Here is a 16,417-nt window from a genome sequence, read left to right on the forward strand (position 1 = left end):
CAGTACGGCTGATACAAAGCAATTCCCTTTGTAGTTCTGTGGCATAGGCAAGCTAGGCAGTTGCCAAAAGTACCCTTTACTGGAAGGGTGTCAAGAGGTTATGCAAAGCACACTGTTTTATATGGAATATATATGCAAACGTGTCAGTTAAATGAAGGAAGGACTTTTTTATTTTTATTTCTTAAGTATAAGTAAAAAAAGGTGACAAGATATAACAGCTATCAGCATTACAATGACAGAGCTAATAACAGATATTATACTGCTAATAACACACATTATAACAATGAGAGAATTACATGTGTTACTAATGTACCTATTAAGCAATTTATTGTTCTATATCTGTTCTTTGTGGAGTTTCAGTGTCCCTGGATTCCTTAGGCATTATCCAACAACTGAAACTTCAGGCTATATATGAACAATGTAATTCTAGGTATGCTTCAAGCAAACCTGAACTGAAAATTAAAAAGTCAAAATAAACATAAATATGTCATACTTACCTCCTGTGTAGTCTACTCATCAATCTATTTCTCCCCTCCTGCGTCCTGTTTGGCCATGCGATCAATGGAATTCTCCATCCTCCTTTTTAAAAATGGCCATTACCCCATAACAGCTTCCTGGTCAGCACACTGTTAAACTGTAATATCGCCCATGAAGTACAGGTAAACATGGACATTACCTTGCTCATCAGTTGTCCTTTCAGTCCTAACTGACAGCAACTGATATGTAACTGACAGCATCTGATGGTGTTCCATAACTTTCCCATGTCTCTACCCCCAGTTTAAGCACCAAACTTTTTTTCCCATCCAGCAGCAAACACTGTTGCCAGAAGTATTTTCTCTCTTCTCTCCGCATAGTTCTGAGGAGACAGACAACTTCTAGCAGCATTCTCTCTATCCACTGCACTGGCTGCTCTCCTGATAGCTCTGAATGATGGCAGGTTCTGTTACCATTAAGGATAGCTTCACATTATGCCTCAGTCACAATATGGATCAGCAGATCTGTTGAATGGTCTGCTGTGTCTGTTCAAATAATCATGGTGTCCGTGGTAATGGACATGTCACAGATACCATTGCTATCTGTGACAAGTATGATTTCCATGTGGTGTCCAGAAAAGTCATTGAAGATGGTGTTTTGTGTTCCGTTACTGCAACTGAGACAATGGACATGTTCAATACAGACATGTTTGAGAAGATCCTATGGATAATATAGGATCCATTGACATATCCATTTTTCCATTCATCTCCATTGTGGAAAACAGTCTGATTTGGTCTCCAGTGTGGACACATCCTCCATGAACAACATACTGTTAGCCATGAGAATCCAAGTTGTGAGCATGCTAAAGGCAGAAAGGTCTTTAGTTAAATCTTTTTTTGTTTGTTTGTTTGTTTTATATTTGTAGTGTATTTCCAGTTGTTGACTAGGAGTCAATTGTTTTCTTCTCTGTGTAGGTGGAGTTGCACTTTAACTCTCATGGAACCAACAAGTCTTCACATCCTGACTCATTTAAGCATTTATATAACATGATTTAAGGCTTTATATAGCATGCATTAATCAATTACAGCTTAGTGGTATACACATCAAAGTTAGTTGTTCAACTCTATGTTAATTACAGAAGTCTTAAAACTCTGTCATGACCTGGCGCCCTCGTAAACCTGGCATGGCAGCCACTCTGTAGACAGTTTTATTTACAATACCCTCATTTTTGAAACAGTAACTTTTTCATTAAGTTTTACAAACAATTCAAATCAAAGAGGGGCTGAAGCACGCACTTCACAGTCTTTGACTAAACTTTCATAATTGTGCTAATTTGGGTTATTTAGTGGCGCTACCATAAAAGGCTCACACTGCGGTCTGTTCAAACAAACAGACTTCCACACGCACATCCCAGCACCAGAATAAACTGGCGGAGGGGCCGGAGTGCCAACTATGGTCATTTGAAATGTATACAAAATTTATTGGCTCAAGTGCCAAGAAAAACATTCTAATCAGTCAGTTTCCTCTCATTAAATGTTAATTACTTTGACATAAGCTTCCTGCGGAGGAAAGTACTGGGTACTTGCACATCATTAAGAGGGAGATGAATTGCAATAGCTGAGAGGACAGAAAAAATAAAAGAAGAGAAAGATAGGCAAAAGAAAGAGAAATAAAGCTTTCATTTTGAGAAGACCTACCCTTTTTGCCTGGAAGCTTTTCCTGAACAAGGCTCGGAAGAGGCTGAAACACAAATAGGATTACAATAAACCACTTTATACAATACGTCTCTCTCCTCAAAGCCAATAAAACCATATCACAAAACAATTAAATAATTTCCCCTTGTTTTATATTAGCCTTAATTATTTCTAATATTATTAGTTGACTGGAAAACAGCCATATTAACCTTTGGTTGCCACCACACCCGTAGCGTTCCTGTGTACAAAAGGTCATTGACATAGAAGCAATTACTGCATTTGCTACGGGTTTTTAGTTATGCAAAGTCTACATCACATTCTATTTTTATTCTACATGGTTGCTGTGGCCTGCTTAATTAAATACAGTGATATAAAAACAATACCACCGAGTTTCATTAACAAAGCAGTATAATTTATGCCTCCTACTAGGATGTCTTTGAATAGCTGAAGACTGATAAAAGTGCCAAAATGACTTAATTAATGTCATGGTCACACAGTATCAGTTTATAAACGGAAAGGTTTTCATAGTCTCGATGAGCTAAAGCGCAAGAAATCATGCCTGGCTGTTGCCTAATGAGACAAAGAGCAGTGTACAAAATGCATCAGTCCATGCCTGCTTTTACTAGTTTTACCATTCTGAAAAGGCCTAGGAACAGCAGAGGGTTGTTGGATATACTGGCACAGTCTGACCACCCTCAGGGGCTCACAACATGCATCTTCAATCACTATTAGTAACTGCCAGCTTGGCTGAGCTCTCTTGTTATTTCTGTGAAGAGGGGTGACTGAGTGCAGCCTAAGCCAACACCTGCTTTTCAGAGGGAATAATGATCCCACATGCTTGGCTGAGGTCTACAGGTAGTTTACATATATGAGAACCTATCTGTCCCTCTTTTCTTCCCAAAGTAAATATACATTTTGCCCTGCTTTAGCAGAACAAGGCTTTTGTACAGGATCCAGCCCTGAAATGTCTCTTTGAAAGATTGAGTCTGATACCTACAAACTACAAGCATTGTGTGTGTACGCCCCTTAAGAGGGGAACAAGCCTGACAACTGGGGATGGAATATGTCTGATATTAACCTGCCTGGCGTTCTATTAAGATCGCCAGGCTGGCGACTGGACTGTTTTTTTTTTAATAAAAAAAATTCTATTTCATGCAGCCAACTGAAAGTTGGCTGCATGAAAGCCCACTAGAGGGTGCTCCTAATCCGTACTTCTGATCGCCTCCGGCGATGAGCGGCCCTTCTGGTTTTGCTTTCTTCCATAGCCATGGCAACGAGCGGAGTGACGTCATGGATGTCAGCCGACGTCCTGACGTCAGCCACCTCCGATCCAGCCCTTAGCGCTGGCCGGAACTGTTTGGTCCGGCTGCGCTGGGCTCGGACGGCTGGGGGGACCCTCTTTCGCCACTGCACGCGGCGGCGATCAGGTAGCACACGCGGCTGGCAAAGTGCCGGCTGCGTGTGCTCCTTTTTATTTCGTGAAAATCGGCCCAGCAGGGCCTGAGCGGCACCCTCCGGCGTCTCTGGACGAGCTCAGCTTGTCCAGAACGCTCAGGAGGTTAAGGAGGAAACTGCTTGACACTCAGGTAGATCTGCCATATTCTGTATGAGGAAGGGGATCTAGATATGCGGTAGAAAGTAGAGGAAAGCTACCTGCCACTGGGTGAATCTATCTACCTGTTACTGATAAATGTGCCTGCCACCTTGGTGCCAGTGAAATATTGATGTTGTTTATATCTGATGTCCTTGCTATCAACAACTGCCTGTTGTTGGTATTATTTGTTTGTTGTGGTATGTTTTTATGAATCCGTAAAATGTAAGGAGGGGAATATTTGAAATGTAAATGTGAGTTTATGATGTTTACATAGAAAAATAAATCTATAAAAAAACACACACCCCTTTTTTGACCTATAGCAATTACTACTACTTACATTTTTCTTTGCAAAAGGAGTGACCAGGCGATTTGGCCATTTTTGTGATGCTAGATGATGGTGGTTTACTTATACATTATGCATTCATACCAACCTTTTATGAATGGTTTTCAAAAAAAATAAAATACAGAGACAGGCTCTTGAGATAATAAGCTTCAGAAGACAGAGCTCTCTGCGACTTTGAAAGTCGTGGAGCTCAGGTAAGCTCTTTTGCATAGATAACAACTGGAGTTTCTTAACTCTTCATGTACTGGAAACAATATTAGACGTATATATCTGCATGTTTTTTTTCTTAGCTGTACTACACATACAAATCATTATATCATAGGTTTATTTTCACTTCAGATTTCCTTTTAAGATGGTGAATGCCTACCATTACTTGGTTAATTATCTGGTGTTTTCCTCATCATTAAGGAATTTTAAAGTTTTGAATCAAAATATATATTATAAAGTTTTGAATCAAAATATATATGATATTTATAAAAGACATTCCAATCCTCAGCTACGTAATCTCAGCAACACTGAACTGCAGTGGAGAAACAAAGAAGGTGTGTGCTCATACCAGCAGCAACTAATGGCTGCAGAAATGCAAATTCTGCTTGCCAGGATATTGAAGGTCTAAACTAATGACATTTCTTTTCCCTGCAGGAGTCAGCCCAAGCAAAATAATCTGCATCTCACCAGGGGCATCTTGTGTAGGCCTACTCATGCCCCAAAGAAAGGGGAACAACACTGGTACCCCAAGCACACTCTCGCTACCTGTAAGCACCACGAATGCCCCCCACAGGAGGGGGGGGGGGGACAGAGAAACCACAGTGTCTCTTCCATGCAATGAGCGTGTGCTTGGGGCACCAGTGCTGCTCCCCTTTCTTGGGGGCATGAGAAGACCTACACGTGGCGCCCCTGTTGACATGCAAATGATTTTGCATGGGCTGACTGCTGCAGGGAAAAGCAGTATAGTCAGTTTAGAGCCTGCATATTCTGGCAAGAAGATGCAATTTGTCCAGAGACATTTTTGCAGCCATTATAAGTCAGGTGCTGCCTGGCATCTGCACACAAATTCTTTGTTTCTCTATTGCAGTTCAATAATCTCAGGAACCCATGTGTCTTTAAACCATTAGTGCCACCTGGTTGAGTTGAGTAGTACTCAATACGTATAGTGGTGTCGCTGGGTGATGCTGATAGAGAAAATGTCTTTTTACTGAGGTTTTCCTATGGACTTAACCAGCCCCCATTCTCACACTAGTGGAAATTAGTGTCCACACTTCTATTGCTCCACTCACTAACTCCATTCTTTTTTGTTTCGCCCCTGCTGGGCATTTTGCCTGTGCACATGGCGACTGCTCAGCCTGTTTGCCCTTTCTCTTTTTGTTAGACATTTTTCTTGCTGCCCAGAAGGACCAGCTCCTGGCCACTTTAGGGTAAATATAGTACATGAATAATTGGTGTTGTAACAGATTGCCCCTTTATAAGGTCGACACATATCTTAAAGGGATGATCTGATTAAAAAAAAAGGCAAATAAGTAATTTATAAGCCTTTAAAGGTAATATCCAAGCTGAAATAAAAAACGACACCTACTTACCCGGGGCTTCCTCCAGACCCTAGCGGCGCTCGCGCAGGCGGCAGGTGCAGTAGAGGACGACCTGGCAAGGTCGGCCTCTGCACTGTTGGGAATAGGGAGCAAGCGCCTGCGGCGAGGGAGATAGCGGCTGCTAGGGGCTAGAGGAAGCCCCGGGTAAGTAGGTGTCTTAGTAAGTAGGTGTTTTATTTCATCTCAGACATTCCCTTTAACTCAAACCTGAAGCGAAAATAAACTTATGAGATAATGAATTGTATGTGTAGCACAGCTAAGAAATTATTAGCATTAGTAGCAAAGAAACGAGTCTCAGTTGATTGATATGCAAAAGAGCTTTTCTGAGCTTTTTGACCCCCTGGGTGGAATACAGTCCTGTTTTCTGAAGCACTTATCAAACAGTAAAGAAACAGTAAAAGACTGAGATAAGGTTTTACTGCAGGAAAGTTCAAAGGGTCATTATTTTTGCTTATAGTTTCAAAAACTGAGGGTGCTTTTAAAACGGCAACAGTGACAGAATGATGTAATGTTATTTAAAAAAAAAAGCTATATAACTGAAAATAAACATGAGACTCTTTCCTTTGTTACTAATGACCTATTCCTTATCCCTACTACACAAACAAATGATTATATCATAAAAAAAAATGTTGCTTCAAGTTTGCGTTAAAGGGGCACTACAGCGAAAAACTGTAAAATGTAAAATATGTGCAAACATAGACAAATAAGAAGTACGTTTTTTCCAGAGTAAAATGAGCCATAAATTACTTTTCTCCTATGTTGCTGTCACTTACAGCAGGTAGTAGAAATCTGACAGAAGTGACAGGTTTTGGACTAGTCCTTCTCTTCATAGGGGATTCTCAGCAAGGCTTTTATTCTTTACAAAGATATTCCCTAAAAAGGATTTAAACAATGATGCTGGCCAGCTTCCCTGCTCCCTACACAGTTTTTTTGGCAGTTGGACAGAGCAACTGCCATTCACTAAGTGTTTTTGAAAATAAATATATCCCTGAGAATCCCCTATAAAGAAATGGACTAGTCCAAAACCTGTCACTTCTGTCAGATTTCTACTACCTACTGTAAGTGACAGCAACATAGGAGAATAGTAACTTGTGGCTCATTTTACTCTGGAAAAAATGTACTTCTTATTTGTATATGTTTGCACAAATTTTAAATTTTACAGTTTTTCGCTGTAGTATCCCTTTAAGTTAAAAAAAAAAAAAAACAGCAGCAAAAAAAACTGTGGGCTCATGCCTGCTATAGTGTTTGTGCCATTTAATCTACGATCTTAGCATTTCTCCATGTGCACACTGGTGTTAAACAGGCAATACATTGCAGATGGATCAGGAAAGAGGCTGCAAGGGGTAGACAGAATGAATACTGCTGAAACACTTAACCTTTGCCAGATTTCACAACTAGCTCTGACATTACAACTTTGCTAAAATTACAAATGGAACTGCTAATCCTTTGAGGTTGAGGGAAGCAGCTTTGGTATCTGCTGCCTTTTTGCACACATCTGTCCCTCTTTATAGAATTTCCTTCTCTTAATGCACAGTGAAGTTTGACTCAAACACTAATAGCCGTGTTTATCCAGGGAAAATGTCAGTTTGTTTTTTCTTCAATTAACAAAATGATTCCTGACCTTTATCCCACTTGTGTTTCTGCTTGTTAATGGTGCATTATAACACACAGCCAAAGTAAAACAAACACAACCATTTATTATATATTACTGTATGTTAGCGAATAGGAAATGAAATAAGACAGGAAGATGAAGTACGTAGGAAATTGAAAACAATATAAAACTGACACACAATATTAGGAAACGGTATCAGGTTACGAGTTTATGGGATCCTTTCAGATAAATAATTCAAAGGAGAGCCATATTAGTAAGAATCACAGGAACTGGGCAACTCCGCCAGGCAGAGTGTCTGTAATTAAGCATTACATAGTAAGGAAGCCGGCGTGATAATCCTATTCATTATTGGAGGAGGTGGCTGCATTAACTACAAGTGCCATTGTGCTAAGTACTTTCCATTAGTCTTCCCAAAGAGTAGTTAGCCCATAAATAATGATAATTATTGTACTTCTTCTCTGTCTTACTACAAGCAGAAACAGGTGATGTGCACACATTAAATCTAGCAGATATTTTGGAATAAGAAATAAATGTAATTTGTATATTGCACATTATTGTGTCTTCTTATGTGGGGAGGTGAGGCCACCATTAACCACCCCCCCCCCCCCCCCCCATTTTAAACGGTTAGGCTCTTAATTTATTTTATACTTCATTGGTGCTTTTGTTCCTCAAAGAGATCCTTTATCCACCCAGTGGATGGGTCTTACTACCCTTTTCTATCTACAGAGAGCTGTAACAGCTGCGGCCGCGGGCACGCCGGGTGTCTCCGCAGCCACCTCGGGTCCCTGTTCAGAGGTGTTTTCCGTTCCGTCGGCGTCTAGCACGCCGAGGACGGAATTGTCATTTACACAGAGGGTTGCTGTATCGCGCGGCCGCGCGGAGACAGGACCTTTATGCTGGGAGGAGGCGCGTCAGCTGACCCGCTGGTCGGCTGACGTCAGAGGGGACTCACACTGCTCTGGATTGGTTGATTATTGGTGGGCGTGGCTGTGAGGTCTCCTCTGCTTCTTAAGCCTTCTCTGCTCACTCGCAACCTGTCTGCGGTTGTGAATACATACGTGTTAGCGCTCAGACCTTAGACTAGTATCCGGTGTGCTTTGATCTGGGAGGAAACCAGGGATTTCCCACAAGACTAGGATTATTGTTACTACTGTATATTTGATACTCTGTGTATGACTCTGGCTATCTCTGACTCTGCTCTTGCTTATTGATTCTGTACCTCTGCCCATCTGATCTAGTTGCTGAAACACTGCCTGAATACTTACTACTCTCTTGCTTACTGATTCTGTACTGTATCTGTCTCTCAGTTGCCGAACTCAGCCTGTCTGACCTCTCTACTCACCAGTGGGCCCTTGCCACTGGTGAGGTGTTCTAACAGTTCCCACCAGCTCCTTTGGTGAGGTTCTGCCAAGCTAGTCAGTAACTGTGTTCTAACAGTACCCACCAGCTCCTCTGGTGAGGTTCTGCCAAACTAGTCAGTAACTGTGTTCTAATAGTACCCACCAGCTCCTCTGGTGAGGTTCTGCCAAACTAATCAGTTACTGTGTCCTAATAGTGCCCACCAGCTCCTCTGGTGAGGTTCTGCCAAACTAGCCAGTTACTGTGTTCTAATAGTTCCCACCAGCTTCTCTTGTGAGGTTCTATCTATCTATCGGATACTGTGTTCTAATAGTGCCCACCAGCTCCTCTGGTGAGGCCTAGTTATTCTACTCTGTTACTGTTGCACCAAGCACTATACACTATTGCATTATCCTGTTAGCTACACTTGCTTTATTGGTGATTCTGCAGATCACCATATAATCAGGTATAGTGTCTGTATTATTGGTAATTCTGCAGATCACACATAATCAGACATCTGTGTTGCTACACTAATCATTACAAGAGCGACATCTAAGCCCGAATGGGGACAGGAAAAATTCCCCATTGGTGCATTCAGTGGTTGCCTAGCTCGGCAACCTGTGTTTGTGAGTGTACCATTCTATCAATTAATAACCTGTATACCATCGATTTTACACTATTGGGGCTCCCGAATCTTCCTTTTTGTCTCTACACATTAAATCTAGACAATATCCAGTGCAAGCAGCTAAGGGATTAAGGCAAACTCTGCTAGCCTGATATACAATCAGAATTCACTTGATTGAAACCACAAAAGCATATGATACATTTTATTGTATTTTATGCTTACTGTCTTGCATGTTGCCCTTAGTACACCTCAGTCTCAGTTTTATTTAACCTCCTGGGCGTTACGGATGAGTTCAGCTAGTCCAGTAACGCCGCAGGGCACTGCTCAGGCCCTGGTGGGCCGATTTGGACAATTTTTTTTTTCAAATACGCAGCTAGCACTTTGCTAGCTGCATGTTTATTCTGATCGCCGCCGCCGATGCGCCGCTACCTGCCGCAAAAGAGGGCCCCCCCCACAGATCCCTTGCGCAGCCTGGCCAATCATTACCAGGCTGCGCTGTGGGATGGATCGAGACTCCCCCTGACATCTATGACGTTGAAGACATCATTACGATCATCGCCATGGCGACGGGGGAAGCCCATACAGGAAATCCTGTTCAGAACGGGATTTCCTGTTGTACATGGGTGCCAGCGGCGATCGGAAACGCTGGAGGGACGCCGCATGGAGGAGGATTATGCAGATCACTAATCAGGTATAGCCTAATCAGGTATAGTGTCTGTATTATTGGTAATTCTGCAGATCACACATAATCAGACATCTGTGTTGCTACACCGATCATTACAAGAGCGACATCTAAGCCCGAATGGGGACAGGAAAAATTCCCCATTGGTGCATTCAGTGGTTGCCTAGCTCGGCAACCTGTGTTTGTGAGTGTACCATTCTATCAATTAATAACCTGTATACCATCGATTTTACACTATTGGGGCTCCCGAATCTTCCTTTTTGTCTCTACACATTAAATCTAGACAATATCCAGTGCAAGCAGCTAAGGGATTAAGGCAAACTCTGCTTGCCTGATATACAATCAGAATTCATTGATTGAAACCACAAAAGCATATGATACATTTTATTGAATTTTATGCTTAATGTCTTGCATGTTGCCCTTAGTACACCTCAGTCTCAGTTTTATTTAACCTCCTGGGCGTTACGGATGAGTTCAGCTCGTCCAGTAACGCCGCAGGGCACTGCTCAGGCCCTGGTGGGCCGATTTGGACAATTTTTTTTTCAAATACGCAGTAAGCACTTTGCTAGCTGCATGTTTATTCTGATCGCCGCCGCCGCCGCTCGCCGCCGATATGCCGCTACCTGCCGCAAAAGAGGGCCCCCCACAGACCCCGTGCGCAGCCTGGCCAATCATCGCCAGGCTGCGCTGTGGGGTGGATCGAGTTTCCCCCTGACGTCAATGACGTTGAAGACATCATTACGATCATCGCCATGGCAACGGGGGAAGCCCATACAGGAAATCCCGTTCAGAATGGGATTTCCTGTTGTACATGGGTGCCGGCGGCGATCGGAAACGCTGGAGGGATGCCGCATGGAGGAGGGAATCATGTAGCTAGCGCTAGGCTAGCTACATGATAGAAAAAAATGGGGTAAAAAAAACCCTCCCGCGGCCCGAATCAGAACGCCAGGGAGGTTAAAGCAATCTCAGGTTTATTTAACCACCCTGGCGTTCTGATTAAATCGCCAGGGTGGCTGCGGGAGGGTTTTTTTTAAATAAAAAAAAAACTATTTCATGCAGCCAACTGAAAGTTGGCTGCATGAAAGCCCACTAGAGGGCGCTCCGGAGGCGATCTTCCGATCGCCTCCGGCGCCCAGAATAAACAAGGAAGGCCGCAATGAGCGGCCTTCCTTGTTTTGCTTATATCGTCGCCATAGCGACGAGCGGAGTGACGTCATCGACGTCAGCCGACGTCCTGACGTCAGCCGCCTCCGATCCAGCCCTTAGCGCTGGCCGGAACTTTTTGTTCCGGCTACGCTGGGCTCAGGCGGCTGGGGGGACCCTCTTTCGCCGCTGCTCGCGGCGAATCGCCGCAGAGCGGCGGCGATCAGGCAGCACACGCGGCTGGCAAAGTGCCGGCTGCGTGTGCTGCTTTTTATTTCATTCAAATCGGCCCAGCAGGGCCTGAGCGGCAGCCGCTGGCGGTGTTGGACGAGCTGAGCTCGTCCAGACCGCTCAGCTGGTTAAAGTAAACCAGATTTGAAAGTAATGTGCAGACTGTCATCCTAATTTTGTTTTGAAAAATGTCCATCATGCTGACCCTTTGGCTTAAGTGTTGTCTAAGCTACAAACTTGGAACACATATTAAGCCAAAGGAGACAAAATGATTTAGCTTGCTTCTGAGGTGCTCGGGAAACAGATTCAACCAGAACCTTGGTCTGCTTTATTCCAGAAATCCCATCCCGGGCTCTCCAGAATAAGCTGTTGGGGCAGATATGTAACGCCTCGAAGGGCCTTTTGGCTAAGCACTGGAAATCTCTCCCTCCCACAAGGTCAGAGCTTATTAATAAAATCGAATCCATCTACACAATGGAGAAGTTAACCTCCTTCATCGGGGAAATTACTCCTTTCTTTGAGATGATTTGGGAGCCATGGGAAGACTGGGTGACACCCCATATTCAATGATTGGTCCTGCACTCCTTTCCTTCTTTCTAATCATACTCAATAATGGCAGCTCTATTTATACTGGCTTTCCCATTTTTTTCTTTGCTTTTTTTTTGTCTATTCTTTTCTTTTTGTTTTTCCCTACCATGTGTCCTTTTTTATCCCATTCGCATTGTGCCACAGTAAGTCAAAGCCTCTGTACCCCTTATTTGCTTGGTTACTGTTTGTTCCTTTTTCTAGTGTTCTGGCACGAGAAACTCAATGGCATTTTTGTTGTAAAATGGTCAATGTTGTCTTTTTGTCCTGTTACTGTTTAGAAAATGAATAAAAACAAAGTTGAAAAAAAAATGATTTAGCTGGATGCTTGTTATCGGTCATTGGCTTAAAAAGCTTGAACAGCAGAGGAACAGTGCAACAGTCGTGTCACAGAGGCACACACAGTGTTACTGGGTCAACCAGCAGGCACCACAATGCACTGACCTGTAGATGTTTTGTGCCTGCGATTTATAGCTGCAGCTTGCATACCGAACCCTGGTGCCCACTATTTTATCAAGCATGATAGGCTTAGGCATCGGGGGTTGGGTGTTAAGGGTAGGCACCACCAGGGAGGGTGAGGTTATGGTTAGTCACCACTAGGTGACTAACCAGGGGGGTTTAAGGATAAGCACCCCCGGGGGGGGGGGGGGGGGGGTAAGGTTAGGTACCAGCAGGGAAGTCTTAGCGCTAGGCCTCAGTAGGTGGAGGGTTCTGTGTGAGAGTAGGAATGGGTTAGGTCATAGAAAAGTGTCTGTAAATATTACAGATATTTTACTATATGAATTATGTAGTAGAATATCAGTAATTTTACCAATAGTCTACTATCGGTTATTTCCTGCATGCTTTTTAACTTGTTCCTTTTTTAGATGTACACCTTACGTTACCTATGAACAACAGCTGTTGCTTGGATATTTTGAAACTATCCCATTGGCTAAAGATCCTTCATTTCACAAATGAAATGTCAACATGGTTTTTGGTTTGTACACCTGTGGGTTACTCTTATTTGTGTGTCTAAGGCCTAGTACACACAAACCTCCATCAATAGACTGCACAGTGCTGAACTGTAAGCAGTGCAAATATAACACCAAAATATAATGTTTTTATAGAAGCTCTCTTTCATCTGATTGCTTGTCTTGAGTGAGTCTCCCTGCTCTGAAATGCATTTACAAGAAGGCCAACAAGAAGACCATGTGAGCATCTGGCACTTGTGCCTGTAAAGAAGATGGTTGAGATCATTATGTAACTTGTCTCATACAGGCTGGAAGATATCACAGTTGGTTAAGGAACGGGTACTTTGTTTCATTATAGTAAACAATTCAACACCATAGAATGGATGGGAAGAAGCGCCCCAAAAAGTATAGCTCATACATTCTATTAACAATATATAAAAGATATACCTCAGATGAGGAGTGGCTTACAAAAAATATTTTAATGGACACAATTGATGACACATTTTTATGGGCCTTTTCCATTTTTTTATGTCAATAAAGTAACCAAGCAGCTCAGGGTGACCCAAACTACTAGGGATGTATAGGGGGATAAAAGGGACCAAAAAGCCCTCCTGCTAAAAAAAAGCAAAGCTTTTTTATGTCAATAAAACAGTGTCTTTCAGTAGCAACATTAAACTACAGGCCCTCCATTTCCATGGCATTGCTACTGAAAGACACTGTTATATTAACCCGAAGAAGCTGTAAAGTCCTGTGAAACGCTTTGTCATTTGTGTCCACTCCTTATCTGAGGTAAGACCATTTCTATATATTCTCCATAGCGTATAAGAGCTATTTACATCTTGGGACACCACCTCCAATCCATTCTAGTACTTAGGGGCACTCCCCCTAGCTAGAGGTACTCCCTTGTAAAAGTATCCAGTGTTGTTCTTCTTTGTTTATTTTTTTGAAGAGTGGCTGACTACATCTTAGGAGAGGGACCAAGATTTATGGCGTGGAGGCAGAATTCTCCACAGGCCTAATGTGGTTGCCCTTAGCAACCCATCTTTGTAAGTAGCACTGCTTGTTTCTTATCCCATTATTTTAAAATACTACACTATATTGGCACCTGTGTTTTTTTATGTTTGTTTTCTTTATCTTCCAGTACTGGAGTTCATCAACTGAGGGGCCCTCATTGTACACACTGAATACAATTCAACACTCATGAGGATTTAGCCTAAATCGTCTCATGAAAGGTAATCATAAAAGTACATGGGAAAAGAAGAGAGGCAGGTGATGTCCCACTGCAAAGAAAAACAATGGCAATCACCTCAGCCCTAGCCATACAATCATCCACTGACTTGACCATAAACAGTGAAGTCAGGCACCTTATAGCTGTACATTTTAAGGGAAGCATTGCAAAACTAAGATGGAAGTTTTGCTAACAATTTCTTATTTTCCCTTTTTTCACAAAATCAATCTTCTTTTTACATAATTCTAAAGCAAAAAAACAAAAACGAAACAAAACTCTTTGTTTTTCTAACCCGACTCGTAATGCTTCTTATTTAAATGTATAGTCTTGCTGCTGTGTCCGCATTCATCTGTAATGTCATCAGTTTCCTTCTTCAGGATTTGTGACGGTGAAACAAAAGTATTTGGCTTTTCATCACTCTGTCTCTATCCAAGAATAAATGTCACTGGGTCACACAAACTAAAAGTTTGTGCTGTGGTGTGGCATGAATGATCTGAATGATGTGGCAGCCAGGTTCACACACAGCCAATCAGCGTGTCAAACCCCTCAGGGAAATAGTTGTAATATGTAATGTGATAAACAGCAGTTTTTTTTACTATTACCCTTAAAGTGTGCTAAGTAAAAATAGAAATACATTATGATAGAATAGAAAGTGTTAGTTAATAATCCCAAGATAATAGCAACAAAAATATACTGGTAAGTGTTTTAGAATAATAAATATCTATTGCAGTTCAAGGAATAGACTTAGAAGAAGTAGCGATGCCTCTTATAATTGTCTTTTTCTATGGTTTTTTTTTCCAAAAACCATGATTCATTTATGTCTTTAATTTATACAGCACAGATATATACTGCAGTACTTTTGAATTATTACCGTATATGTAAATGCAGCAACTGGTAATGTGCATCCACACATAATTTAACATGATTTTTTGTTGTTGTTTTTTTTGTTTTCTTTTGTTTTGTGGCTTAAGTTTAGCTTTTATAGATTTGTATTATTTGTAGCATCTATTCTTTATTGATCTTTCCTGCTGTAGTTGACTGTAAATGTATGGGAATGTGTAATGTGCACAGAAGTGATGGATGCATAATGCAGCACATGAGCATTTTCAATGTATTTGCTACAAATGTTTGTATTGAAAGATATTAGTTTTTCACATCTAAAAGTGGAACTGAATTCCTAAAACAAAACAAAAAACAAACAAGCTGCAAGATATCTATGGGGGTCCATATAGAAACTATTGTTTATATTATTTAAATTATTCCATATGCAAAGTAGAGTTAATATCCGGCACTACTGTAAGGTTTGTAAACTCCATATATTTAATAACCGTCCTCGTAACTATACATCCATTACAGCAAATAGCATTGCAAAATTGGTTGACGTACCCTATTGATGCAACAGCCGTGGGGCTATTTGGGAGCAGTGGTCTGCCTGATGACCGTTTCGCTTAATATAAGCTTCTCCTGAGGCTCCGTGCGCAAGCGATTCTCCATCCCGGGGCAATTTAAACTATCAGGGTACCGCCCCGACGCTGCGCTCGTGACGTCACTGCATGTTACTTCCGCCATCTAGTGTCCGTGCGCACGCGTACTACTGCTCGCGTGCCAGGCAACCATCTGACAGGAAGCGATGTGCGCTTCACAGTGGTTCCCGCATAGTCCAGACCCTTGGACATATGCAGATTCACCACAAGATGGGGCTAAATGTAGAAAAAAGCTCTGCACAGGTGATGTTAAAATGGACATACTTACTTGTTGCATTAAAACACATTTTTATTGAAACATCTAAAACATAAATTCTTTAAAGATTCTAAACATAAAAACCAAGGTAACCATAGTATTTGAAGGGGGATTCTTCTTTACTTGTTTAGAGGAATGGGATTATGGAAAAAATCCTAAATACTTTCTTGAACCATCACTGCTCCATTTAGCACCATACAATTCCTCCCCATATTGCCCCATAAAAATACAATAGATACATTAAAAACACATTAAAGGATTCTGGAAAATGATGTAAACTAACTTAATTACACATTAAACATTAAATGTACCCTACTCTCACTAAGGATCTAAGAAACAAGCCATGTCCAAATGGTCGTTCAAACCCAAAGGTCCTTTTGGAAACCCAAATGGTCGTTCAAACCCAAAGGTATAAGTGCATCGCTACTTATAATCCATCTGCTTTCTCTTCTTAAAGGTGGCCATACATGGTACAATTTTTTTATCCAATCTTACCATTTCTATGTAGTATAAGGGTAAATTAAGTGAATATATTGAAAGGATAATTTAGGAAGTTCCCTTATATTACATAGAAATGGTAAGATTGGATGAA

The 16,417-nt window shown here is 41.7% G+C and overlaps 1 protein-coding gene across 1 annotated transcript in view; it reads right to left on the reverse strand.

Annotated features, from left to right (window-relative positions):
- The window catches only part of LOC137504725 (uncharacterized), a 189,301-nt gene that overhangs the window by 46,258 nt on the left and 126,626 nt on the right, over positions 1–16,417 (reverse strand). The window contains exon 6 of the mRNA XM_068233309.1: positions 2,172–2,214. Coding sequence (XP_068089410.1) covers positions 2,172–2,214 — 43 coding nt within the window. The remainder of the gene's footprint in view (positions 1–2,171; positions 2,215–16,417) is intronic.

This window comes from Hyperolius riggenbachi, chromosome 4 (genome assembly GCF_040937935.1).
Source record: "Hyperolius riggenbachi isolate aHypRig1 chromosome 4, aHypRig1.pri, whole genome shotgun sequence".
Taxonomy (NCBI): domain Eukaryota; kingdom Metazoa; phylum Chordata; class Amphibia; order Anura; family Hyperoliidae; genus Hyperolius; species Hyperolius riggenbachi.